Source organism: Astatotilapia calliptera, chromosome 14 (assembly GCF_900246225.1).
Source record: "Astatotilapia calliptera chromosome 14, fAstCal1.2, whole genome shotgun sequence".
In the NCBI taxonomy this organism is placed as follows: domain Eukaryota; kingdom Metazoa; phylum Chordata; class Actinopteri; order Cichliformes; family Cichlidae; genus Astatotilapia; species Astatotilapia calliptera.
The window spans coordinates 20,312,436-20,339,135 of NC_039315.1; the positions used below are offsets into that span (position 1 = coordinate 20,312,436).

The 26,700-nt window shown below is 39.2% G+C and overlaps 1 protein-coding gene across 4 annotated transcripts in view; it reads left to right on the plus strand.

Annotated features, from left to right (window-relative positions):
- The window catches only part of LOC113036260 (leucine-rich repeat and fibronectin type III domain-containing protein 1-like protein), a 205,031-nt gene that overhangs the window by 167,757 nt on the left and 10,574 nt on the right, over positions 1–26,700 (plus strand). The window contains exons 9-11 of one of the 4 annotated variants that reach the window (XR_003274436.1): positions 15,040–15,686; positions 21,143–21,241; positions 24,327–25,293. Coding sequence is in view for 2 of the 4 variants with exons in the window: in XM_026192475.1 (XP_026048260.1) it covers positions 15,040–15,721 (682 nt within the window). In the remaining 2 variants the exon portion in view is untranslated. The other 3 variants (XR_003274437.1, XM_026192476.1, XM_026192475.1) reach the window with 3 other exon arrangements.

A 26,700-nucleotide genomic window follows, 5' to 3' on the forward strand; every position in this document is an offset into this window, starting at 1 on the left:
CTGAATTGTCTTCTGCCATCATTCAGTGAAGCGTTTGAATTTATGCAGCGGCTTCATCTACCCATCAGATCATGGGTATGACCCTTTTCTAAAAGAGAGCTGGTGCTTAATTCTGACACAATCTAAAATTCAACAGTGAAATGCTCCAATGCACGCAGGAAATCACAGTCTGTTAAGCAAAAGGAGAATGTTATGTGTGAACAAAAATACCATCATATCGTCACTGGACACTTTCAGACTTCAGTCCAGCTTTGATTTCCTATCACTGTCTAGCTCAAACTGTGAAAGTTGGTATAAAGACCAAATGTCTCATCACAGACCCTGGCATCCTATAATTGCTTTTGGCAGCCAGTGGGATCTAAAACAAAACAAACATATCATCTCATTATAGTTTCCAAAAAATGTCTAAACTGGTATTCTGCATACCGTAATTGTTATTAGCTATAAAAGGAAAGTGTCCATACTGTGCTCATAAATACCTGTTCTGAAGGAAAGAAAATGATGACAATACGATTGTCAGGTGTGTATTTTGTGTATTTTTAAAACTTTAGAAATGAGCAATGCATTTCCAGTGACATGCGTAGAACTAGTACTTATATAATAAAATCAGAGGAGATCATGAATGGAGAAAAGATTCTAATGAGACAAAATCTGTGAACAAAAGAGTAATCAGGGGTTATTCTGTGTCATTTCACTCTAAAGAACTGAATCAGCACATGTTGAATTTCTGCCCTACTGAGTAATAAAAATCAAATTTACAGAAAGATATTTTACCTCAAACCTCAGAAATTTGTACTCGATTGATATTCTTCATGGGACAAATTAGGAGATTTTTAGGCTATTGGACAACACAACTCAGTATCTCTGATGGAAAACTCTGTTTCGCACGTCAAGATTGTGCTGTTTCAATAAATCTGGACTTGGAAGAGGTTCAAGATTTATCTTTGTTATGATAAAATGTGTAATCATTTGGTCACTTTTCAAGGTGTGTGTGTGAAAGTGTAAAATCCACTGTCACTAGAATTTAAAAAAGGAGACGGGGACAGCTGTGGAGTGAAAGGTCTACTAGGTTCAACTTGGCAAACATGACACTTGGTGTTACAATGAAGCAAGTTCATGACTATATGTTCTGTATTTACCCCGTACCCTACTTCAGCATCTGTGTAAGAGTTAAAATTGGTGCTGATTGCAATGAGTAGAACATTTAAGATTGAAGACCATGCTTAATGTTTAAAGCTGACATCTGAAATGGAAGGCTTGATTAAGAAGATTTCCTTTGAGTCAGAGGAACCAGAACAGATGGGTTATTTCGTTAGAGCAGAAAAGGACCAGTGCAACATACTGAGGACAAGAGGTAAATAATAAGACAGAAAATGTGAGTCAAAGAGATTAAAAAGTCTGACGAGTGCTGTTTACTGCTCTACATCTCTAACCTAGTGAGTCAGTGAGTTATTTTGCTTATAATAGACATCATGTACAGATGTAAGCTAATCATATTTTCTTCTATGCATCCACTAACAGCTTATTTATAACATAGAAAAGCGAAATATGAAATTTCCTAGTATCTCTGGCTCCCAAAATGAATTCATATAATCTGTAACTTGATGTTCATAAAGTCATTAAAAAGACATGAAAGAAGGATTTCATTAACAAATTAATGTTAGTTTCCATCAGCCCCGAATTAATCAATAAAACTCCTATTCTAAAGCCATAAATAAAATAAATTGATTTAAAATGAGCATATGCCATGGAAAACAAATAGGAAAGTCTCTTCCACTGTAATTATCTGCTTTCTCCATGATAATCCATCTCTAAGAAAAGGTGTTATGAAGAATATTTTAAGCAGGAAAATGGAAGCAAAGGATTATGTGGGTAAAGAGGTGAGTAGCTCGAGATTTATGAAGCGACACATCTAGCTCCACAGATCTACTAAGCTAGGTAAATTAACATGAAACCACAAGAAGGGAACCAACAGGAGTATAAAATTCTCACCGTGATGTAGTAACAATGTGCAAATTCATAAAGACAGAGACAGACAGTTTATTTCAGCAATGACCAATACCCAATTATGGGATCACAAGGAGATTTAATTTGGGTGTGAGTAAATTGCTAGCAACACAGATGCAGCTTGATACTTGCAACCTCAAAAACACAATACACTGTAATTATAGGTTTTTACATGTGTTTCTCAGGGAACAGGATGGCAATTCAGACTAAGGACTGTTTAACATAAATGAATTTGAAACATATACCCTTTTGAAGATCAACAAACCTGAAGTGTAAGGACAATATTGGGAGTGCATCATCAAGATTTTCACCCTCTTTAAATGAATCTCACTCATAACTACTGTATACCGCTACTAATGTCTAAAAGACTAAGGTCTTCCACATTGCACTACAGAAGTCAGTATGCTTTTCTGGTTGTTCTCATCCACAGACAGTTAAGTAATGCAGCACCCATTTGATAAGCAAACACTTTCAGTTTTCGATTTACTTTAAATTTTGTGCTGCAGATTACAGCAGAGATGTAAGAAGTAAGAAGGTCAAGTTTAGCGTGCAGTGTTACATGAAAGCAGTATGTCCTAATTGTTTCCTGACTATAGAAAACAGTATAGTGTGGCTCCAACATGTACTGAAAGTAAAAAGAAACAGGAACCGATACCTATTCTGGTCTCAGAGTCAGTGCAATTAGCTATCTAACATACATTTAAAAACTCAACAGACTTATAGAAGAAATGTCTAAATTAGTTTTGATACAGGACTTTCTCCCCTGAACAAACTATCTACAAAGTGCATGCAAGAACAGTATCTTATTGTCTTGTAAAAGTATACAGGTTCACCTTCTCAGGATGACTACTATTTAAACTGTTAAAACTTTGTATAGCTAAATATTCAGGATTTATCAGTTTAGATTCCACAGCTCATTTATGCATTGCAATTACTGCTAAATTAAGCAATAATGTTGAGTTGTATGACTTTCTTTAACACAAAACTGAGTTATTTCTTGTTTTTTTTGTCTCAGATCACCATGTGATGAAAATAATACAGACTTTCTTTAGACCTCATAGTTTTCCTCTCGAAGTATTTTATTTTCTAGGGAAAGTTGTTGCAGCTTTGACAAATAAAAATCAACTTGTCACACATATAGGGGCTAAAGGGGAGCTCTGAAGACATCCAGAAGACAATTATATATCTAACTGTAACTTCGACAATGAGAAGATTTTTTAATGTTAATGAGCTCTCAAACGCAGCAATGGAAGACACGCTCAGGCGTGGGTATGGGCTGAGGTTGAACACCAAGAAGACCGAGTACTTAGAAGCCAGCCCCCAAACCGACAGCACCATCAGCGTCGATGGAGAAGACCTGGCAAAGGTATCTCACTTCAAGTACCTCGGATTGATGTTCAGCAACAATGGCGACATCCTGCCAGACGTATGAGCCAGAATTAATGCAGTCTGGATTAAGTGGTCACTGGTGTCCTGTGCGATCGACGAATGCCCGACCGCCTCAATTCGAAGATCTATAAGAGCGTAGTGCGCCCTGTGGCCCTTTACAGATCAGAGTGGTGGCCAGCCACCGCAAAGCACGAACACACCCTTCACACAATGGAAATGGAAATGCGGATGCTGCGATGGTGCCTGGGCCTGACACAATGGGACCACGTCATGAACATCGACATCCAAAAGCGGCAGGGCATTGCACCAATCACAGAGAAAATGCAAGGAGCACGACTGTGATGGTATGGGCATGTGGTCAGAAGTGACAAAAACTCAGTGGCAAGAACAGCACTGCGACTCAGTCCCCAAGGCCGGCGACCAAAGTGCAGACCAAAAAGGCGATGGATGGACTGAATTAAAGATGATGTGAAGAAGATCGGCGCCAACCTGAACAACGCCCTTTACCGTGCCGAATGGAAGCGGCTTTGCAGAAAAGCAACCCGCAGAGCGGAAATAACGCTAGGAGGAAGAACAATGAGCTCTCAAAAATATGCTTTCAAAAGATATTAGACTTTAGCTTTGAGAAACTAAACTGTGATAAATAGGCATAGCAAAACTGCATGAACAAAAAAAAACTGATTCAGTATGACAGCTATTTATTTTCGATCTGACATTTTTTTTTCAATATCTGATGGTTTAACCACCACTTACATCATCTATAAAGGTGAAACTGTTGTTGCAAGGCAGTTAAACACATCTAATCTGCCTCAATATATGGGTGTAAGCGAAGCATGAGGAAATGAATCGAAGTTAAACAGACAGAGAAGCTAAGAAATTAAATTTGATGGAAGAAATAAATCAGGAGAGGATTGAGCGAGATGGAAAGACATGAAAAGAGAAGTTTGAGGACCATTTGGGAGGAAAATTATGTGCATGGTGTAGCAATAGAGAAAAAGAGGGAGAGAAAAGAAAGAGCACGGCTATTTCAAAATGAATGCTGCTGTGAAAAACGAACAGATCGAGCCAGTCAGTAGGACTTTAAAAATACTGACTCAGTTCCCTTGGGGATGCTGCAGGGGGACATCTCACCTCTTAAGATAGGGCAACTAGACAGGGCCCTCAGTTTGCCAGCTCCCAAAGGAGAGTTCCACTCAGAATCATTATGTGGCACTTATTTTCATAATTAAAGCTTGTAACATCAAATTCTGCCCCTGGGTCTTGTGAATACCTAATGGCTATGGTACGCTGCAAAAAAAACAAAAAAACATGACAAGCTCTGAAAGTAATTTGACGTATTTTTTTGAAAGTCCGTTTTTTTTCATAATGATTGGTTTCAATAAATGATACCATTTTTGGCAGGCACTTTTGTTAGTTGTAAGAAATCCGCTTCTTTTGCTGTGAAGCTTGATGAGGTTCTGCCGAATCCACCAGTTAATATAACATCCATGTTTTGCTCAGTGACACAGTTAGTGTGATTTTTTTTCTTTTTGCAGTGCGTCTAGCAGATGGACAGAGTTTGTGTACTTCAGGGACTTTGCTGTCAAACCTTTGCCCTCTTCTATTCTGGACTGTCTGCGCTGGTTGAATAATTGGCACATTAAATTATTTAAAAAAGCAGTCAGGGCACATTATCATAAATATTCACTTGACGTTTTGCTTAGATCAACAGTTGCAAGCCAAAGCTCTGGATGTGACTCCGCGACACTGCATGTGTCTGTGTGCGCGCATGCTTGTGTGGATATCCATTGCGGGTGCCCCAGGGCTGATTGATTGACAGTATTTACAAACAAAGCTTCTTCCTGCCAGTCAGCCTAAGTAAATGCAGACAGCATGAAAATGTCAGGCTTATGACAGACCCAGATGTGTGTACACATAACTGCACTGTGCATGTAAATGTCAGCCACACTCAGAGTGGGCACACTCACTCGTGAACATGCACACAAAGGACTGAGCAGTGCAGCGGCCCTCGTCACTTTGCTGTTGTAACAAGAGCCTCTAACAAACCTGTCACTGTTCTCGCCTGAGACAAGACAATAATGACATGCTAACAAAGTAGAGCTGCTGAGAATAGGTCTATTACCATGTATTAATGCTATTTGTGGCTACAGACACTGAGGCCTATAGCTCTGCTGTAAGTCTTCTAGCAAATATTGTGCCATTCTCCGCTGAAAAAAACTCCCACTGCAGTCTGTTATATAACGTAGTAATTGACTCTAAGCATTAGACTGTGACATCCTATGAACACTTTGGATGCTGTAAAGTACCATAAGGTTCTGATCTTAAATGTTTTGACTGGTGTTTTGTACAGATAAGGTTGTTACTTGGTAGTTGAGTCTAGATGTTTGTGATAATATGTAACATTTACTTGCTGGCATTGAATACCGAATATATGTAGTTATTGAGATTTGGTCAATCTCGTGAGTTTATGGAAGTGTAGAACTCTTGTGACCTTTTTAGCGCCCCTTCTTTATATCGAGTCCATGAAGAAATTATTTTGTGTAACAACCTGAAATACATATACGTGCGATCTCACATTTATGGCTGCACTGCACTGTGCGTCTGTCCCTAGATCTTCAAAGTGTGCTTTGGAATACAAGTCATTAGATGGGAATTGCACAGATAAGTTGTGCTTTGCATTACACAAGCGAGGAATAACCTGCGGAAATGACAGCAATCTACAATAATTACTAGTCTTTGAATGCAATTGCATTGAAAGGCGTTAGAGATGAAAAGGCATGAAAACAACATTGATGAAGGAGGGGGAAACTTGTCAATATAAAGTCTCTGTAAAAATGCGGCGATACATGAGAGAATAGGACTGATGGTTTTCAAAACACACTATCAGAAGATTGAAGGGTCGAAACAATTTCCTCTGAACCCGATTGCACCTCAAAAAAAGTATATGCAGAGATGGCAGCATTATCGTAGTTATTCAGTATTCAGGATGATACATGTGCTGTGACAGATTGCTCTGTGTCAGAGCCCAGGGGATGTCTTGCTCCCCACTGATCACAGGTCACTGTGAAATCTCCCTCGGCTCTCGGTAAAGATTATAAGTAGTCTGTTGAGAGTGAAGTGCATTTTATATTAATAGGAATTATTTTGAACCAGGATTCAAAGACACTGTGTGAAAAGTAGGATTTTTTTCAGTAAGAAGCCTGTAACTTGCTACAGAAATTCAGGTTAAAGGCTGTTCACAGGAATTTAGAGACACCATAGAGAACTTCCAGGATCTGGGAATATAGAAGTGGAATTTGAATTTCGGGTAATTTTACAAGCCTGAGAAGTCTGGTGGTTCAAGCTTGTTTCTAAGCTTAAAAGAGTGATAAAGTGATAAAGAAATGTAGAAATGACTGTTAAGCATATGCAATCACTTAAACTTGTTATTCTGATTATTCTGCTGCATGCAGTATTTTTATACATGTGTACACTCAGCCACATAGTAGTTTAAGGGGTAATCTGATTTTTTTTGTTTATTTTTTAATCGATATGATTTGTGTAAGTGTTTCCATGTAAAGTTGTGGTGTGAGGAAAAAGCACATTACATGCTGTTTTCTCAAAGTAGTAAAACCTGATTTTCCACAACGATTATTTTCAAAAACACATACACATAGATAATTTTTAGAAACAAAGTCACTGTCCCCAAGAATTGGGATCTCTGGAATTTTCAGATGACATAAAATTTACAGTGAACTAGTTATAGCCAGCATGGCAATCATCCCACTGTATGTACCCAAAGTTAGCAACACTTACTGTTGAGATTCTGACCACTTGTGGTATTTTAAACCTCTTTAAAAAGTGAACTGCCAAGCAGCTGCCTGAGGCAACTGTTGTTGTGATTTGGGACTATTTAGACAAAACTGAATTGAATTGAAATAGTCTCACAGACGATATAGCACCTAAAAGGTCAACTTTGATATAAATATTGATCTTTATAAGATATATACTTCTAATTTTCATAAGCAACATAAGCAAAAAACTCTAGCACCCTCACAGGAACAAATATGCTTGTAATCAGACTGCTGTGCTGCACCTACATGAACCAAAATAGCAGGTGTGCTTGGAGACACCCACATAGTTGGTGCACCCAAGACCTACAGTACTGCTTTGCAAGGACGAGGATTGAATAGTGGCCCCCGTCTCACTGCTCTCTCTATATAAACAATAGCTCATTGCGTAGCTTCCATGTGTCATTTTAGTGACGTTAAAGAAATGAAAAGTGCCATTTTCTGCATTTCCAAATGACTCGTTAATCTGACTAGTCTCTTGCTTGAGGTATATTTAAACGTGTACGCATAATATCCGGTAATCTGATTGGTTCTTTTTGTGTACTTGAATGGATCTAGTATAGCTATGTGTAGGCGCAGATTCATGTGTATGTGTGTTTCCATGTTAACCTGGGGGTGTGAGCGTCAAACCGAAGAGTGACAAAACATGACTGACTGTTAATCTGTTTGTGTGATGCGCGAGTGAGCAAGAGAGCAGCAGTCATACAGACCATTAGTGTAGATCAGTAGTAGTGTGTGCTTGTGTGAATGTGAATCATGGAAGAAGTTAACTCTGTGTGTGTGTGTGTGTGTGTGTGTGTGTGTGTGTGTGTGTGTGTGTGTGTGTGTGTGTGTGTGTGTGTGTGTGTGTGTGCGTGCGTGTGTGTGTGTGTGTCCAACTATGGTTGAACCCATTAACTGAATAAACCATCCAGTATGATTGCAGTGTCAAATGGGTATGCTGAAGCATTTCTGCTTGGCCCAGCAGTCCTTGTCCTTTTTAAAGTCATGACACACTTACACAGGATCAAAAACTCAGCGGCACAATTAATTATTGATTGGTTGGAAATGCTGCATCAATCCTCATGCATCTGTATAATAGCGGATGTACAAAACACAAACAGATGCTGGCCAATGTGCAAATTAAATGCCATGTGTTAATTTACTCTGATATAATTGAAGTTTATTCTACCATTTGTGTATCTGGCAAAACTGTGCAGTGGTAAATAAGAAAATTATCCTCCAAGCTGAAGGAATATGTTCACCCTCGTGTGTCAGCAAACATTCCTTGAGCGAGACTCCTTGCCAAAGGCATTAAATCCTACGTTTCTCCAATACTGTTTTGTAAGTGATCCTATTTGAACTCATTCATGGTGAAATGGTAAATGGCCTGTATTTGTATAGCGCTTTACTAGTCCCTAAGGACCCCAAAGCGCTTTACACGTTCAGTCATCCACCCATTCACACTGGTGATGGCAAGCTACATTGTAGCCACAGCCACCCTGGGGCTCACTGACAGAGGCGAGACTGCGCCACCGGGCCCTCTGACCTCGAACCGGCAACCTTCCGATTACAAGGCGAACTCCCAACTCTTGAGCCACGATCGCCCAATAAATAATAAGTCAGAAAGCATCTCTATAAGAACAGGTCAATTTCACAAATGCAACACACAAAACGGAGATGAATAGTCCTCTACTTAACAAATCCTGCTTGTTAAAGTTTAACATAGCAAGATGGTGGTGGTATTTTTTGTTTGAATAACATCTCTCCCTAGAATTCGCCTCACCTCAACCTACCCACTCGCTTTACGATTCACATGCAGCTGCCTTTTAGCAAAGCCTCAGGGCAGTTGACGTTTCCTGGATTAATTCCTATTAGGAAAAGAGCACTTATAGGCAGGGGGACACACCGGGGGATTCCCCTAGTGTTTTGGAATAGATTTTCCCTTCTAGATGATGATTATGGGCAAAGAGAATTTGAATGGAATGAAAAGGTTCACAGATCCATTCATACGCAGTGTGGCTGCATAAGACTGATCCTTACAACATAATATTAATGACCTTACATGTACTCTGGTCCTGTGGTCTGTATGGTTTCAAGACTTAACTCAATAGTGCAGACTGCGAGCCAGCTTGAGCAGTGTGTTTTCCTTGTGAAGATAAAACCTAATAAAAAATATAATTTTTTCTGTTAAATTAAAGATCATTTATCATCAGTTACTCCTTGTACTCTGTCTGCCCTTCATCCACTTTAGCTAGACTTCACAAACTATGGCTTAACCCAAAACCTATTCATTTAACATGTATTACTATTTGTGCCAATTGATAAGAAAAAATGTCTCTGTCTATTGTAATGTAAAGTCATACAAATAGTTTCCTTTCAATGAGCTTATGTCCCACAGAAGGATGCATCTGTCATATTTTTCAGCCTAATCATTATGAAACAGAATAAAACAAATCAAATCAATATGACAAAGAACTCACTGAAACAAAAACAAATGACAGCAAATCACAACAAAGCCAAAAATATCAAGGATTGGCTAAGAACACAGCACATTACACACTGGAGTGTCTTTATTACTACTCTCCATTGTTTCACAGTATATTGGCACAGTTATCCCCTATACTGCACTTTCATTTTGAAGGAATATCACCGCTAGTATGTTCTAACTTCAGCATTCACTGAGCATTGTTATCTACTTTATATTATTATGAAAAGTAGTTCACAGCTATAATTGGAAGCAATACAGTGACAAATATTAAAAATTTGCTCCCTCTGTCTCCATGACAGTTTAATTCTGATCAGTCACGACTTTTACATAATGTGTTTTGAGTCACACTGTTTAGCTCCTGAGGGCATTTTTACACACCTCAGTTTGCATCATGTGAAACACGCTGCATCTTTTCACAGCAGCTAGACTCTGGTGTAAGTTTAACCAAAAAGATACTTGTTAAAACTGAAAGCAATGTGTCATACTGCAGATTTTGGATTGGAAGCCCACATGTGCCTCGTGGATTTCACTAAAGGACATTGCCAGCCCCACTCTCCTACAGATTTTCTAAAATTTCTCCCCTGGTAATCTATGATTTAGTTTCTCACACTGCAAAGATGAGAAAAGGTACAAAAAGCTATCATTTTGTCTAAACAGCTTGAGGAGAACTCCCAGTTTGCAGTAGTTTGAAGTTTATTAAAGTGGACAGAGGTGATATTTACTTATAGATACATACAGTTTATATACAATTTAAAATAGGATCTTTGCCAAGCTGCCGGTTAGAGACCAACCATAGATACCGCAGTGCTTGTGTTGTGTGCAAACACTGACTTTGCCACAGCTCTGTACCATTTATATCAGCACTGACGGTGCATATACTTGCTGCAGCATTGTACTGAATGATAGGTGTTGTCACTGAGACAAAACCTCTCAGTGCTAGTATAGGATGAGAAGAAGTTAAAACCACCAGAAAGTCTTTTCAAACTGTTGCAACATGTCTCTGTATAATCTATGACTCTCTAAAGCTTCTGTACTGATACTAGAGCTGGGCGATATATCGAGTTTTTAAAAAATATCGATATATTTTTATACGAGATATAAGATCTGACAATATCCTTTATATCGATATAGTCTATGTTACGTTATAATTATACTTGTGGAGCCGCAAGTTTGCCTCTCTTTCGTCCACTTCCGTCTCTACGCAACGTTACTCGGCCTCGCCTCTCTTTCACTGAACACAACTCCCCCTCCTCCCCCATCGCTTCACCTGCAGGAAGCGACAAGATGGACACGGCAAATCTCCGTTAACGAGTTACTGCGCATCGCCCCGTGCGTGGGGCTGGACGGCGTCAATGTGTTAGCTAGCTAACCACGCTAACGAGCTAACCACGCTAACGCCATGCAGCCCAGAGGTGCTGCACGGACTAAAATCCTTTCATTTTCTCAAAAGTTGACAGCGCGCCTTATGTATGAATTCTGGTTGTGCTTGATGGCCGCGAACCGATTTTATGTGGAACACGGCGCTCAGCAATCTGTCAAAAAATGTTTTAGTACGACTTTGGTAAGCTACGGAGCTGCACCGCTTGATGGATTGTCGGAGCATTACGGCTGAGCCTCGCGGAGTGATACGTACTGTGCTTCAACGTAATATTACCCTACTGTGTATAAGGACCATAAATGGCACCTGTTAAGAGACGTGGTTGCGAAGCGGATTTCAAACTCCAGGCTATCAGTCACGCAGTACAAGTTGGGAACAGAGCAGCTGTGAAATCTGTCTTTGTTACTATGCTCAGCGTCTTTTAGTTTACATTTTGACTGCACAATTGTGAGCTTTTTGTTATGCACAAAAACAACATTGTTTTCTTTTATTTATGGAGCATTATTATTTAATAAATGCTCATAATTTATTTTTGAGTAAATTTTATGTACATCTGCTCTATGTTAATAAAAGTGCCTGTGTGACATCTGGGACACAGCTTTGACTAAGAACTCTCTTCTTGTTCTTACTTTATGGCTTTAAAAAAATATATCGAGATATATCTTATATCGCCATCCAGCTAAAAAATATCGAGATATGAATTTTGGGTCATATCGCCCAGCCCTAACTGATACATCATTAAGTTAGCAATAAAACCAGACACAGGCTTACCCTCATGTCTTCAAGCTCACAGTATTGACCATGGCAACTGTGTGAGGTTACAAAACAACGAACAAACAGCCGAAATCCTAGTCCTGACTCCTAGTCCCATAGGACCTTAGCCCTGTTGTGCTCAACCACCTTGGTGTCTCATATTTTGTCTTGTAGTCCATATGCAGCACAGATGTTCCTGTACACTATCCCCACCACTTATGGTTAAGGTTATGCCTTTTAGCATACAGTACATGGTCCAACCTTCCTGCTACTATGTGTTGTATAGTCTCCGTGCATCTTTAGACAGTCTGCAACAACAGTCCTATTGACTGTGGTAGACTTCTGGATCTATGGATCTGATACTTAAGGCCTGTTCTTTTGCTGCCATGATCATAATCTCTGTGATTTCTCCTAAGCCAGCCTTTGGATAAGTGTGGCCTCAGCCACACTTATCCAATCCGAATAATATCTGGATGTCCTTTCTATAGATCCTGTTGAGATGGTGAGACGATATGCCATTCACTCCTGGCATACAGCTTGATGTCATCCATGTACAGAACGTGGTTGATGGTGACTCCTTTCCTAGATCTGTGTCCTAGATCCACTGTTATTGATGAGCTGGCTTAGTGGGTTTTGGGATGTGAAGAACAGCAGTGGGGACAGTGCGTCACTATGGTACCTTTGCACTTAATGGTGACTTACTTGGTACAGCAGACTTTAAGTTGGCCTCTGGTGTCATCTTCCGCAGTCACGTTGAGTTCTTGATGAATGTTGTTATCACACTGTTGGCCTTGTCCAGTGCCAAGAATTCCTGTATCCATGTGTGGATGACTCATAGGCTTTCTTATAGTCAGTGCAGGCATTGCTCATGTTGGTCTGCCAGATCTTAGAATCCTGGTATGTTGCTATCAACCAAGAACTGTTGCACTGGCAACATGTTGTTATTTTAATGCCCTACTGAGCTGTGCTCATGTATCGACTCATGTGCCTACTCAGCTTGTTTGCTATGATGCCTGAGAAAAGCTTATATGCTGTGGAGAGGGAGGTAATCATCCAGTAGTTTAATGGTGTTGTGCCCTTGTGGGAATCCTTCATGACCAGGATAGTTCTGCCTTGTGTTAGCCCCTTTGGACAAGTACCTGTTTTTAGCAACCCCCTTGCGTGATCTCAGATCATGCTATTATTTGTTGAAGATTCCAGATTTGATTCTTAGGATCTCAGTTCAGGGGTCCTTTCACAGCAGTTCACGACCACATGAGAAATCACTCACACACACAAATATAGAACGACACACAGAGTGTTATCTGTCAAGTTGTACTTCGTGGTTGGGGTTGATGCCATTGATGAGTTTGGCATTGGGACTGGACCAGCCAATGCCATGCTCCTACAAAGACTGAAGAGAAAGACTGAAGAACAGGACAGAGTCTCCCACCCCATGCATGTAAATGTTGGTGAACTGCAGAGCTCCTTCAGTGACAGACTGCTGCATCCTAGATGCATGAAGGAGCATTTCCGCAGGTCCTTCCTCCCTGCAGCTGTCAGACTGTACAATCAGAACTGCTCCCAACAAACATAGATGTTTACATCAATGCTGTAACTGCAATAAGTTAATTAACCAATTCGCACAACAACCTGGTTTGCCTCTTATCTGTAGTTATTTTTATTTGATTTAATAACTGTACAATACTCTGTATATAGTAACCATTGTCCTTAATGTAACTATGTAAGAAAAATTGTGTATGTTTCTGTTCTGTGTGCTGTGTACTCTCTGTTTGTATATGTGTCTTTTTGGCTGCTGTTACAACCAAATTTTCCCTTGTGGGACAATTAAAGGATTATTCTATTCTATTCTATTCTATTCTATTCTATTCTATTCTATGAAGTGCACAATGAGAAGAATCAGGAGTGTTTAATCAGAGAATGATGAATTCTACAGCTGTGAGGGATGACTCTTTGTGTTAGTCAAGTCATAGACTTATAAATTCCCACTCTCTGGGGAAATTAGGCCACTGAGGTCACTGTTGTGCCATAGGCAGCACAGAAATATCTAATGATAGTGCATGTGTCATCAGTGCAGCTTTTATAACATAACACAGAAAAATACAAGGAAGCAAAACAGGAAGATCCATAAATCATTTTCAGAAAGGACTTTTTTGCTGCATGGCTCTTCCTTGCTGGTTTAATTGGTACAGTGTAGTAGTAAATGGTCACAGGTTTGGATAAACCGGGTTTCTGTTGGTCCGATGAGAGCGCTGTGCAATGTCACTGAAATCACCAAAGCAAGATATTGCGGCACTCTGTCCAATAGCTTACACTAGTAAACAATTAGCCAATATATAACTGTTCATTTCTTGTAATTTATTAAGTTAATTACCCTAACTACCACCTAATGACTCTGCTGAAGTTCACAATTGTAGTACTTTATCCACTCAAACCAAAATGTCATGTCTGAACTATAAACTGGCTGACAGTGTTGTTGTTGTCGTCAAAGTAATTAAAAATGCAAGTTATTCAATGAGATGACCTTTAGCTTATAGAAATATCTTTCTACAAGACAAGGTTGTTTAAATCTGTATGCTTATTTCAGTGAAAAGCCACAAAGTAAGAGCCTCAAATAAAGTAAGTTTCAGACTCAATGAAATAAAAATAGAAATGCTCTTTTTTTAAGTTGTCTTCAGTATCCCACTTGTGGCAATTTCTGTCAAACATTTCATTTGCAGGGACCACATCCTCAGTTAGATTGACGGTGTTTCATGAAAGAGAGTGGCTCCTGGGCTGGGCAGATTCCCATGTACTAACGAGAGGCTTGAGAACTGAGACAAGGGGAGCAGGGTGGAGCACAAAAATGCAAAATAAACAGCCTATAGAGCAGGAAGGCATATGTACTCATGGAAGGTGTGGTCCCACCCTTGAAATTCAGATAAATTATCTCCAATTTGTTTATCTGCTGATATGTTTTTGCTGGTCATACTATTGCCTGAAAATCCAAGGAAATTAATTAGCTATCAGTAAATATGCTTGTATCACACTAATTGCATGTCCACTTAACCATATATATACCAACCATGAAGCCTGAGGACAAACTTGCGAGTAAGATGAATAATTGTAATAGAGAAGAATCAGTTAAACATGCTCTACATATAGGGAAAAAAATATGTGAAGGTGAACTCACATCTTCTTTTCCTTTGTGTTCTTCTTTCTTGTCATGGCAGAATGATTCCATCCAGCAGCAACGACTTCCTGGTGCGGGACCTCGCTGCTGGACGTAGCTATGATCTTTGTGTCCTGGCCGTGTTTGATGACGTCATCACATCGCTGACTGCAACTCGTCCTTTGGGCTGTCTGTCATTTACCACAGACACAGAGTTCAGCCAGTGCCAAGCATTGCACAGCCACTTCTTGGGTGGTACTATGATCATCATCATTGGAGGGATTATTGTTGCTTCTGTGCTTGTTTTTATTATCATCTTAATGATACGATACAAGGTTTACAGCCACCAAGGGGCAGGCCATGGAAAAGCAGCCATCACTGCGACTGCGCCAAGACCGCAGAGCAATGGACAAGGAGGCAGTCAGGTCCAAGTCCTTCCTCGCTCTGCCTCAAAGATGACTGACAGTCATGACGACCAAGTCCTCGGACCGTCCAGGGCAATGTCGCCTAGCAACACTCTGCGAGACACTGTCATGTTGGTCGAGGAGGAGAGCAGTGGACAGAGCCTAATGACAAGGACTGACTCGTCAGCAAACGAGGAGTTGCTCTCACCCACGAAGTCCCGCTTCTCCTCCAGGGTCGCCATTGAGATGAAAATTCGACCGCCATCTGTTGCCAAAGAGCCCACCTCTCCCAAAGAACTGGCAGGTATTAGAGAGCTAGTGGAAAAGATACAGACATAGCAAATTCAAGCAACTGAGCAGAGTTTAGAGAAAGTAAAAGTTGACAGAGTAGGAGTGGGGAAAACGTGGAAAGGAGGGACACAAAGAAATTCGGTCAAACAGGAAAAGCTGGTGGATGAGAAATAGACAATGTGAAATGCAGGGTGTAAAACTGAGTAAGATAATAATGAAGAGAAGAGCATTGTGTGAATGAGAAAATGAGTACGAGAGATCCCATTCTAGTGCACTAGAATGAAAGTAAGAGAGAGACAGAGGATGAGACAATTCATCAAATTTCAGTCTGTAGGGCTGCAGCAGCAACTCAAGTTGTTTTTAAATCTCTTCTGTGTGATTGCATATTCCTTTTTTCCAAAAAATGAATGGGAAAAAAGTCTTGAATTAACCTTCCTATAGTGAACTGAAAACCTCCCCATGCTCATTTATTTTTGTTTTCAGCTCTTTCCAAATGCCAGACTTCTTCTGTTGAACGCTCAGAAGGGGTACATGCTGACTCAAAGTTTTTAAATTTGTGAAGAAGATGAAGAATGATGCTGCAACTTTGTTGCCAAAATTTTAGTTTTTTTTAGTTTCTAGAAAGCTTGGCTAGACAACAGATAATAACCAAATAAATCTTCATGTTTTTGTGTTAGAGGAGAGAGGGATTTGATAATGCATGTGGGAGTACCTGTCACACATTATTCCAGTTAACACCTCTCACATTAGAGCGCTGCAAACTATTAGTCTTTAAGCACTCCAAGAAAGCCTGCTTGCCTTTAGAAATGACACATCCCAAGTGCTAAAGAGTGAAAAAGCTACTTCAGTACAAAAGAAAGGCTGTATGCACTGGCTTACATTCAATATCAAGCTGGAAAAAGCCCAAGTCACTTATAAAGTTAAATGTGACTTCAATAGCACTGAATGCTAGATCTGTTGGGGGTGGGGGGGGGTATATAAAAGTTTTGTGTTTTCCTCTTTGTAATAAACATTTATTACAGTGTTAAAGACCCTACAGAGAACCAGATTAGTTTAAATACTGTATTGCAGAGAGCGAGAGGAGAAAGGGGGAGACCGTGCAACAGACCATTTTATGTGAATCCAAGAAATGTGTTTTACAGCAGATTCATGAAAAGTCTACTTGAAGAATCTCCAGGATTATCAGAGTCTGGCACACATGTGTTATATAGAAGTAATACACTATACATAATGCAGAAAGTAATCAATGCAGAAACAGCTATTATTAATGAATGTAAAATTATATAAGACAACAACTTGTACTTGTCAACCTTTTCATGTGGTGTAATAGGCATGCAAGCTCATGTGAGCAGCAAAAACACTCAGCAAAAGCTACAGCTAGGTTTATTTATACAGTACTTCATGATGATGTATAATTGAAAGTTTAAAACACACAATCAAAAAGAAGGAATATAAAACAAAGAAATGTAAATAAATAAAGCTGGATTACCTTGGACAGAGGAGGGAAGATGAATGATTAAATATTTAAATGTGCTTGTTTGATCCATAGAAATAAGAAAAATACATTTTGAAGATATGCATGATCCACATGACGGGTTGAAATTAAGCTTAGTCACGACCAATTTGCTGAACCGAAATTGGTTAAATCCTCAGAACCATTAGTACTACTTGAGCTTTAGGCTTCCATTCACTGTTTTTTTTATCTCTGGGCTTTTTGGTCTAATCAACGATCGGCCTCTTGTGCCAGCTTGAAAATACTGTTTTTAGTTTTTACAGCAGTGGCCTTTGGCATGCCATCAGAAAATAGCTTTATTAGACAGTCTGAAAGAAATAGAACGATAGAGAGATAATTTGTCATTGTAATCATTTAATGAAGAGAGTAAATTATCCAAGTAGTGCAAAATACATGATTGCAATAATGCACAAATCTGCTCGATTATAATTCTACTGTAGTTTTCTTAGCATGCAAGATACTGGTGGAAAATTGCTTTTACGTAACAGTCTTTGCCAGCTATTAGATAAAACCTACTTTGTGTAATCAAGAGCACTTCCTTGTTCCAAACTTCTGAAACGACTTGCACATGTTCTCAGAGATTGCTTGAAACCGTCAATGGATCCCTTATAATATAAATCCAGAAAATCATGTGGATATTTGGGGGGAAGTAAAATTTCCCTGTACTAAGCCTACTCCAGTGCATTTCCCCTTTAACACTAATCCATTCAGGAAATGGGGGTTTCATTGGAATGAATAAATGAAGACATCATTTCACATGAGGGGCTTAAAGAGCTGAGTGGAAATACTTTATCAGCGGTTGATATGTCATTCAATTGGCCTCTGTGAATGAGCTGAAATGAGGTGTCATTGAGCCTCATGTTGATAGCAGGGAGGAAACGAGAGATCTGTGCAGAGTATAGGAGCTTAGCCAGCAAAGTGAGGGAGCGCTTTCACCTTCATCAATTTTGACGGTTTGGTTGTCTCTCTTATATTAATACAACAATGTTAGATGTTGCTTTTATCAGAATTCATTGTGTCCAGCATTAACAAAAAATGTACCATTGATATTAATTGGTTTTTGACTTCGGACATTATAGTGCAAAAAATCTCAAGCCACCCACTTGTATTGCCAGGATAATGGGAAATAGGAAATAACGTACATTGAAATACTGTATATGAGGTAAAAAAAAAAAAGTTTGCACAATTCTAACAAACATCAAACTCAATATGTGATATGACCACCTTTATTCTTTAACACAGCCTGAACAGTCTTTTTATTTCTTTAAGGAATAGATCTCCAGGATTCTTGAATTTCTTGAATTTTCAGTTCAGTTGCCGTGTAATTAACTGGGACCATTTCTGAACACGCTTCAATGAACAGTAGGTCTCAGGTCCTGTGTCAGGTCTTTGCTAGATTTCTTCCTATTTCTTAAGGACATGACTTTCTAACACACTTTTTTTTATTTAGGCCTGCCACGTTTGTTGTCTGTTACTTGTTCCATTTTCTTAACTTGTTTAAAGGATACACTGCACAATGTACTGATAGCACTTTGGAAATAACCTTGTTTGTGAAAAAAATATAATTTTATGCCGGCCTCTGACATATTTTGTTGATTTAACAAAATCCACAAAATGTGTCTCTCTGAAACAAATAATGTTCTTCCCATAATTATGAGTTCCTCTGAAAATGGTCAGGTAAAAGGATTGGATTGAAAGTTAGAGAAAAAGCATTCAATGTTCAAAGACCTTCAGAAAACCTGGAGAACTGCTGGTTAACTTCACTTTAAAACTTTATAAGAAAGTCTGGATCTTTAGAAGCCAAATATGAAGAAATGAGGCTTTGCACAGCTGTGCACCGTACTGTACTCAAACACATTGTTTTAAGCTGTTTTAATTTTTTTAATACTAATAAAGCTTTGACGACAACTTTACACATACAGTTCAGCAAGTGTGCCAGGAGGTTGATGGCCACATTGCGGTTGCAAAGTAGATGAGTTAGGCAGCGCTCATTAAAACTGGTTAGAATTTTGGGAATTGTGAAAGAAAAAAAACCCTTGAATTTTATTTTGTTGCACCATTGAGGTAACACCATATGCATAAACTCAAATATTCCCCCTATAGGCCTAATTAACCTTATCTCAACCTTATCTAACTGAAGTATGCCAGTCAGGGAAGCCTCCAAACAACATCCCAGACTAAAAGACATGCAAACAAACCAATTATTATTGTTTTTATTTTGACATTTTACCCAGGAGGAAAAAGTTACAGTTGGCCTTTTATGTTCTTTGTTTCCTTCCTTTGATTCCAGGATCGTTGGCACTTTGAGGGAAACCTACAGTGAGGGATAATACCCATGTGTTTGTACAAAGGCTGTTGGAGTTTCTCAGGGTGTAACTGTGTCTGTGATGTGTTTCACTGGTTGCTGCATTGCAGAGAAAGGCAACATTGATCTGATCAGAGAGCCACAGTGAGTCAGAGCGCCTGAGGAACAGAGCAACTGACAGATACACAGGAAAACCCCATTAAATGCCCGCAGTTGTGAAAAAAAAATAAACATGTTTCTTCATGGTAGTTTAATTCTTTAAGACTATTTGCTCTTATATATTCATAGGAATTGAATGCAGTATTTTATTTATTTATTAAATGGATGAGAAGTCCCACGATTATGGCACAAAGACAAAATGTTCAGTGTTGGACTAAAAAAGACACACTTTTAAACATAACAAAGCTACTACTATCTGTGACAACTGTTAATAAAGCTAACCAAATGGGCTTTTCTGGTTGGGAGGCATTAAATGGAAAGATGCACTTACGAGATAAACGTGGTTTTTGAACATTAAAACAATAAACAATATTCTCATAGAAATGTTCAGTATATAAATACTCCATAAATTAATAAAATATAGGCACTTTCAACTTGAAAAATGTAAAACTATCACAGAATTTGAAAATGAATCAATGAAGAAATGCACATCAGAGATCATTTTAGCAGTCAAGTTGTCACCTTGCTTTTTAGCTCTATGGTACAAGGATGCAGCATGTGGGTTCAGGATTAGAAGCAGCTCTTTAACCTGAATACTAAGTGGGGAATTTTCTATCTGGATTAGTAGTAATTATATGCTTGACACAAACATATTATGATTATGTCAAGCAACGCATTATTAGTTCAATAACAGGCAAACAAACACTGAATGTGTGTGTGTGTTAGAGCACAAACACATAAAGACGCACACATTGTTGGGGGGAAAAAACAGATAAACCATTTCTTTTATGAGGTTAAGACTGAACATTTAGGTTAATTTAAGGACAAGACATCAGGTAACAAATGCAGTGTGCAGTGTCCTTACAAGAGATGGAAAAAATTTGTGTATGTAAGCTCAGGGTCAGTCACTAAATCCCTGCAGGTTTGTGCCTGCATTTGTGTGTGGTTATGTACAAGGTTTATCTGCCTTGAGCCAGTACATATGTTCCCACAAGGTTAGTCAGGATAGAAAAATACTTAAGCACAGCGCAAGGATGTGCGAGTCTGTGTGAAGTGCAAGTGTGTGTTCTCCCCGTGGCCCATCCATGACCCTGTAGCCTGTCTGTCCTCTGTGTATTTTAATCTATCATCACTCCTTTCACTGTCATCCCATATGCCCGGCCTCATTCTTCACTGCCGTCTGTCTCTCTGAATACATCTCTTGGAATCGGCCAGGCCTCTTCCCCTCCCGCTGTTCACAAGTGCTCCCACATGCTTTTCTCTCATCTTCTTTACCCATTTTCCAACTGCCCTGACATTGTTGCTTGTTCTCTCTCTCTCCACTGAATAGATTTTTTATTTTTTTTATTTTGCTGTTTAGCTGTATCTATATCAGTGTTTTTCCTCTGCTTCCTCTTTCTCTCTGTGTCCTTTCACTCATTCGCTGTTTTTGGCTCCGTTTCATTCTCCATTTCTCTCCCCCTCTCTCTGTCTGACTCTTGGACGCCTCCAGCAGCAGACGACAGGCGGCCTCGTAGTGTGGAATGGAGGGACTTTAACATCTGAAGGTCTCTCAGCCTCTCAAAGAGATTGCGCCACTACAACACACAGAGTAATGACTGCCACTTTAAATTTTAGCACTCCCTGGTTTTTGTTTTCTCCTGTAGCAAGCAGTTTCTTCATTTCTCTTACCTGTGTCATTATTCCTAACTTGTCTTTCCCTACTGCAGCCTCACGTCTTTGCAGCATGCTGCAATCTGACCCTTTAGCAACTGCAGCTAAATAACAGCAACCACAATTGTGTTTCATTATCTAGTGATTTTGAGTACTGACATTTGAGAGATGTATCCTTGAAATTCCTGCCTCTGCTGTATTATAATGACTGAAAATAGCATCTTAAAATCATAAAAATACCTATAGTTACCTATAGTTAGTCCCTTAGATGACTGATTAGTGCGAATAAATGTGCCCCTGACGATTAGGGCACATTTAATTTAAATAGTGTTTTACTTAATTATCATTTTTAAAGTAAGCACGTTTTGTTTACTGTTTATCATTTTTGAAATTCTGCTGCTTTTCAAAGACCTGTGTGGAAGTAAACTGAAAATGCTCTACATTTCTGGCTACTGGACAAACTTGCCAGTTACTTGAAAAATCTTGTTGAGTAAAGTTATACCACATTTTTGGTTGTTTCGTTTTTTTATTCTATTTCAACAATTCTGAGAAATTATTAGTTATAATCGGTTAATTGTTGACAGCTATGGGAATGTGCACAAATCTTGAGTCATCCCTTATTATTTAATGAACTTTACTTCCCTTAGTTTATGAAAAGTAAGGAAATTATTTGTTGTAACAACCGTTCTTGGCATTAATCTTAATCACTTGAAAGCCTGTGTATTTCCCCTAAATGATGGGACATTTGTAAGGAAAATGCATTTGCGGGTTGATCAGGAGAGTTGAGTTTGTGTGTTGCACCCATGAAAACTTGCCAGATCTTCTCTGACAATGCCAAACAGTGTATTCTGCTACTGACTCTTGTCTTGAGCTTCTGGTGCCCCAGATGGCTTATTGGTGTCTGATTACCAGCACTTGTGAGCATGGACCCTGCTACAACAGTATGGAATCTGCTCCAAGCATACTATATTTGACTAATCTGGATAGGGCCCATGCTATAGGTCAACTGTAAAACTTCAAGCTAATGTTCCACAAAACCAAGTTGCAGCTTTATTTGGAGTGAGCCCTAGGTAAATCCCCCAATTGAAGGGCAAGTTCCATAGAACTGGTGATTTCAGAGACAGGATGCAAAGTGGCTGTCCCAGAAAGAGAACGCCAAAAGAAGACAATTTCTCATCCTGTCAGCAGTTAAGAACTATAGGCAGTCTTCTACAGAATCAAGATTTGCAGAACGATATGGCTGATGGTCTCTACCCAGACAGCAGTACAACAGTAGTTGTTTGGCGTAAACAGGGAACATTTGGAAAGATTTTTGTGTTTTTCCTGGTTTTGGTGTATAATTTGGCATACTTAAGCCTTTTCTCTTTGCTTCTCTTCCGTAAGTATGGCTTCGTGACAATCACCCGTCCACTGAGACCATTTCTAAGAGGCTTCATAGTAGATGGATCAGCTACATAGCAAGATGCATTTTATCAGGGCGTGTGTTGGATCATTGTTGGATTTTCTTTTTCATAAAGATATGACTTCTAGATGCTGTTAATCTGCTGTACATAATCATCTTGTTAGCACAAAAATACTATTTTATGCATGTCAACATGTGCAATCTTTGGCATTTTTTATAGGTTCCACCAATTCCACCAGTTTTCACTTTGCTAAGTTTTCTGTTATGTGTAGACACAACACCGGTTCATCCCTTTAGTTAGATGCCTTTTTATGTTTGAATGTTTTATAGGTCAGTGTTAAGTCCTCTGAAAATGGTAAAATATAGGCACTGGACTGAAAATGAGAGGGAAAAAGGGCAATGTTCAAAGAAAAAGTTTGAATCGCCTCCAGAAAGCCTGGAGAATTATTGCTCAAGACCACATTCAAAAATTACAAGAAAGTCTGGGTACTTGGAAGCAAAATATAAAGAAATAATGGGTGGCTTAAGACTTTTGCATTGTACTGTATAACTATAGAGTGATTCTCAGGATAAATAAGTAGTTGTCTTTCTTACTTTATGCTCCCTTCTTCCTTTCTTCCCGACATTCCTTTCATCTTGTTTCTCCTGGCTGCTGTTTTGCTGAAACTGCTTCTATCCATTATTACGTCTCCTTTCTTTTCTGTTTTAAATTTATAACACCTCTGTCTGTCTGGTTGTGTTTCACCCCTCATACTGTTTTATGATCATCATATACTACCTTTTCCTCTCAAAGAGTGATGGAGGAGAAGAGGTGAGTGGAGTGCAGAATGATGGAGGAGAAAACTGTGGAGATATGCAGTGGTTGTGATGGATGAATACAGTCCGAGGCATTAAAAAGACTGTTCTTCATTATTAAACCGACACAATAAGCACTGGCTGTACATAAATGCTGTTATGAAATATTCTTGCTGACAGATACAGTTAAGAAATGCTCTCCCGACAAACAGACACATTACAAATAACACCTGCAGCAACATACTGCCACAACAAGTACAACCTCATCACTCTCCCAGCTATTGCTCATCTTTGCTTTTTCTTGTCAGCAAACCCTCCTTACGTGGGCATTTATTATATCTCTCGACAAATAGCAGTTGCACCTTAAGATACAAAAGAACACAAGCTACACGCTTTTAATACTAATGTGTACATATTTGTTCTTAAGGGCCATTTTGATATGAAGACATTGCATCCTTTAACCTTTAGAAACACTAAACTGATCCAAACATGATTTGGAGCCTTGTCCTTTTCAAATGTCTGGCTCTAAGCCAGGTGTGATTTTAAAACAAAGACAGCAACAACATAACATTTGAACCTTCACTACCTATAAAAGTAGTTTATGTGTGTTTTACCCTAGGAGGTACTGTCAGAAATTTTTATCAGTAGTTTTTTTTTCTTAAACTTTTAAGTTAAGGCAGCTAAAAAAAAAAAAAGATCTGCTGGTTCTAGATACCCATTTTTATACCTGCTCTTGTTCTGATAGTAATTTGCTTTTTCCAAATCTTAACACTGTATACCCACGGTTCTATTTTCAAACCTTGTTTTCAATCTTCTTTTCTCTTAGAGCCCTGATGTTGTTGTGTGAAGACTGGATGCTGCCCACTGGGAAAAGCTGGTGAAACCACCTGAAGAATAAAGGCCCTATAGCTTATGTTCCTGTATCTCCTGTTCACTGTACCCATTAATTTGTCGCCATGAATATCACAGGGTTATAGACCTGTAGTCTTCAGTTTACATTCGAGTGCTTCTCCTGGTTCTCATTTCTGGATTGGACAACTGTGTCAAGGCCTGGTGTCTGCTTGGTTGCTGATTGGCCAGCTGGTGCAAGATCTGGCTGGCAGTGTGACATACCAATCAGTTTTCATGAAGGAGATTTGTTTTTACTTTATAGCCTCTGCACCAGTGTTGAAGCAGAGACGTATAAAGGGGCATATGGATATGTTTCAACATAAGAATGGACAAAGACTTCGACATGCATGGACAGAAAAGGCCGAACAGTGAGCAAGCAAGATGAATGCATAGACAATCACATTCAGCCTAGGAATACAATGCAATAGACTGCATAAACAGGTAAAAAAAGAGTTTAAAAAAGCTTCTGGAGGGGTCTGTTTTGGGCATGAACATATACAGCTTTCTTGGCTCAAGGCGCTCGCCAGTGTTTATCCCTGTGGAATAAAATAATTCAATTAAATTGAACCAAGCAAAACTGTTCCTGGGCTGAACTGGAGATGGACATTAACTCACCAGACCCTGATTTTTTTTAATAAAAATGTTACCCTTGGAAAAAACAGTACATAGTAAAACTTGAACTGAATTGAAAAACCTGGACCCAACAGGACCTTAACTAGAACTGTACAGTGATCAGAGTTCTGATACTGATTAAACTGTACCAGATTACCAAGGACTGGTTTGGGTCTAGTGTGTGTATTCTGCAGCTCTGGCCTCTATGTCTTCTGCTTTCCACTGGACAGGTGAGGACCTGATGAACCCTTACCAACCTCCCTTACATCTTTCCTCGCCCCCTTAAACAGGTGAGTAATCTGCTAATTAGCTTATTAACCTAGCCAAAGTGGGAGCCAAATGAGAAGTTCTTGAGCCCAAAGATCCAGGCTCATTAATTAGCGTGACATATGGTAGGCCACCAGTAGTCACCTTGGCCATCCACAGTCCTGCCCCTGAGTTTAAGACACACTTAGATTCTACAGTGTCTTCTCCTGTAGTGAGTAGTCTGTAACCTAATGAGGGCAATGCTTTAATGAGTGCCTATCTAATTGCTGTCACCTAGACAATTAGAGAGCTATCCTAGCTAAACGATCTGCTTTCCTAATACTCTCCTATGGCAATATCACAACAGGCGACAGGAAATGCTTCCCCATCCTGTTTGTCTCTTGGTCTTTTACTGTCTGAGTCACTCCTTATCTCATACATATCACTCCCTCTGTCCATCAGATCACTTTTTCCCTTCCCGCCTGAGCCTGTGATTGAATACTGGTGGAGAATATAATATGCTGCAGGAGGATATGGTTATGAGTGAACAGCACAGCCCCGGGGATGGTCTTTGCCTGTATGGGAGGATAGGGGGGTCAATAATATCTGCTTAGTCAGCACAGAAGCTGATGTCTGAAGCTTCAGAACTTATCCAGCGCTCAGCCTAAAAAGAGATCTTCACTTATAGATTGAATTTATCCTCTTATTAGAGGTAATCACAACAATATTTGTTTGTTGTTGTCGTTTTAGAAATCTTGTTCCAGACTTCATAAAGCGATGTTGATCTTTATTTGACAGAAATCTACAAAAGATAAAAAGGCACAAAGAAAGTGCCCCTTTTATCTTAAATGGCTTTAAATGAAAAACAGCAGAGATTAGAATGGTCATGCAGCTTTAGCTCATTGAAAGTATATCTTTCTCCACATAATTTGGCTATCCCCCTGCCATGTAGTGTCAATGGCACCCACACTGTTTCAAATGAATTTTAATCAAATAGTAGATGTACTGTTCTCTGTTTGCCACAGATGGAAACACTGCTTTAATAACTTGCTTATAAGAGATTCATAATTCTACAAAGAGCATTTTATCAACTAGACTTAATTTAACTGATCCAATTATTGTGTTTACACAAAAAAAATAGGCAATTTAAGGCCGTGGTGTAATTGCCATGAAATACAAACAGAATTATTTCCTCTCATAATTTGAGAGCATTTACCTTTGCGTTTAACAAACAATAATTTTCTTTAACAGCAGTTCTGTGCAGAGCACAATCTGATTAGTTGCTTTTGCAGTGGTGTTTATGTAGGGAAATTAGCTCACTGTGAGGGATAGCTCTTGATATCATAAATATCATAAAAAATGGAGAGAAATTGGCTTGATTGTGGGGAAACAGTGCAATAAATACACATAAAATGTTAAATGACCATCCATAGACTTGCCAGCTTAATCAA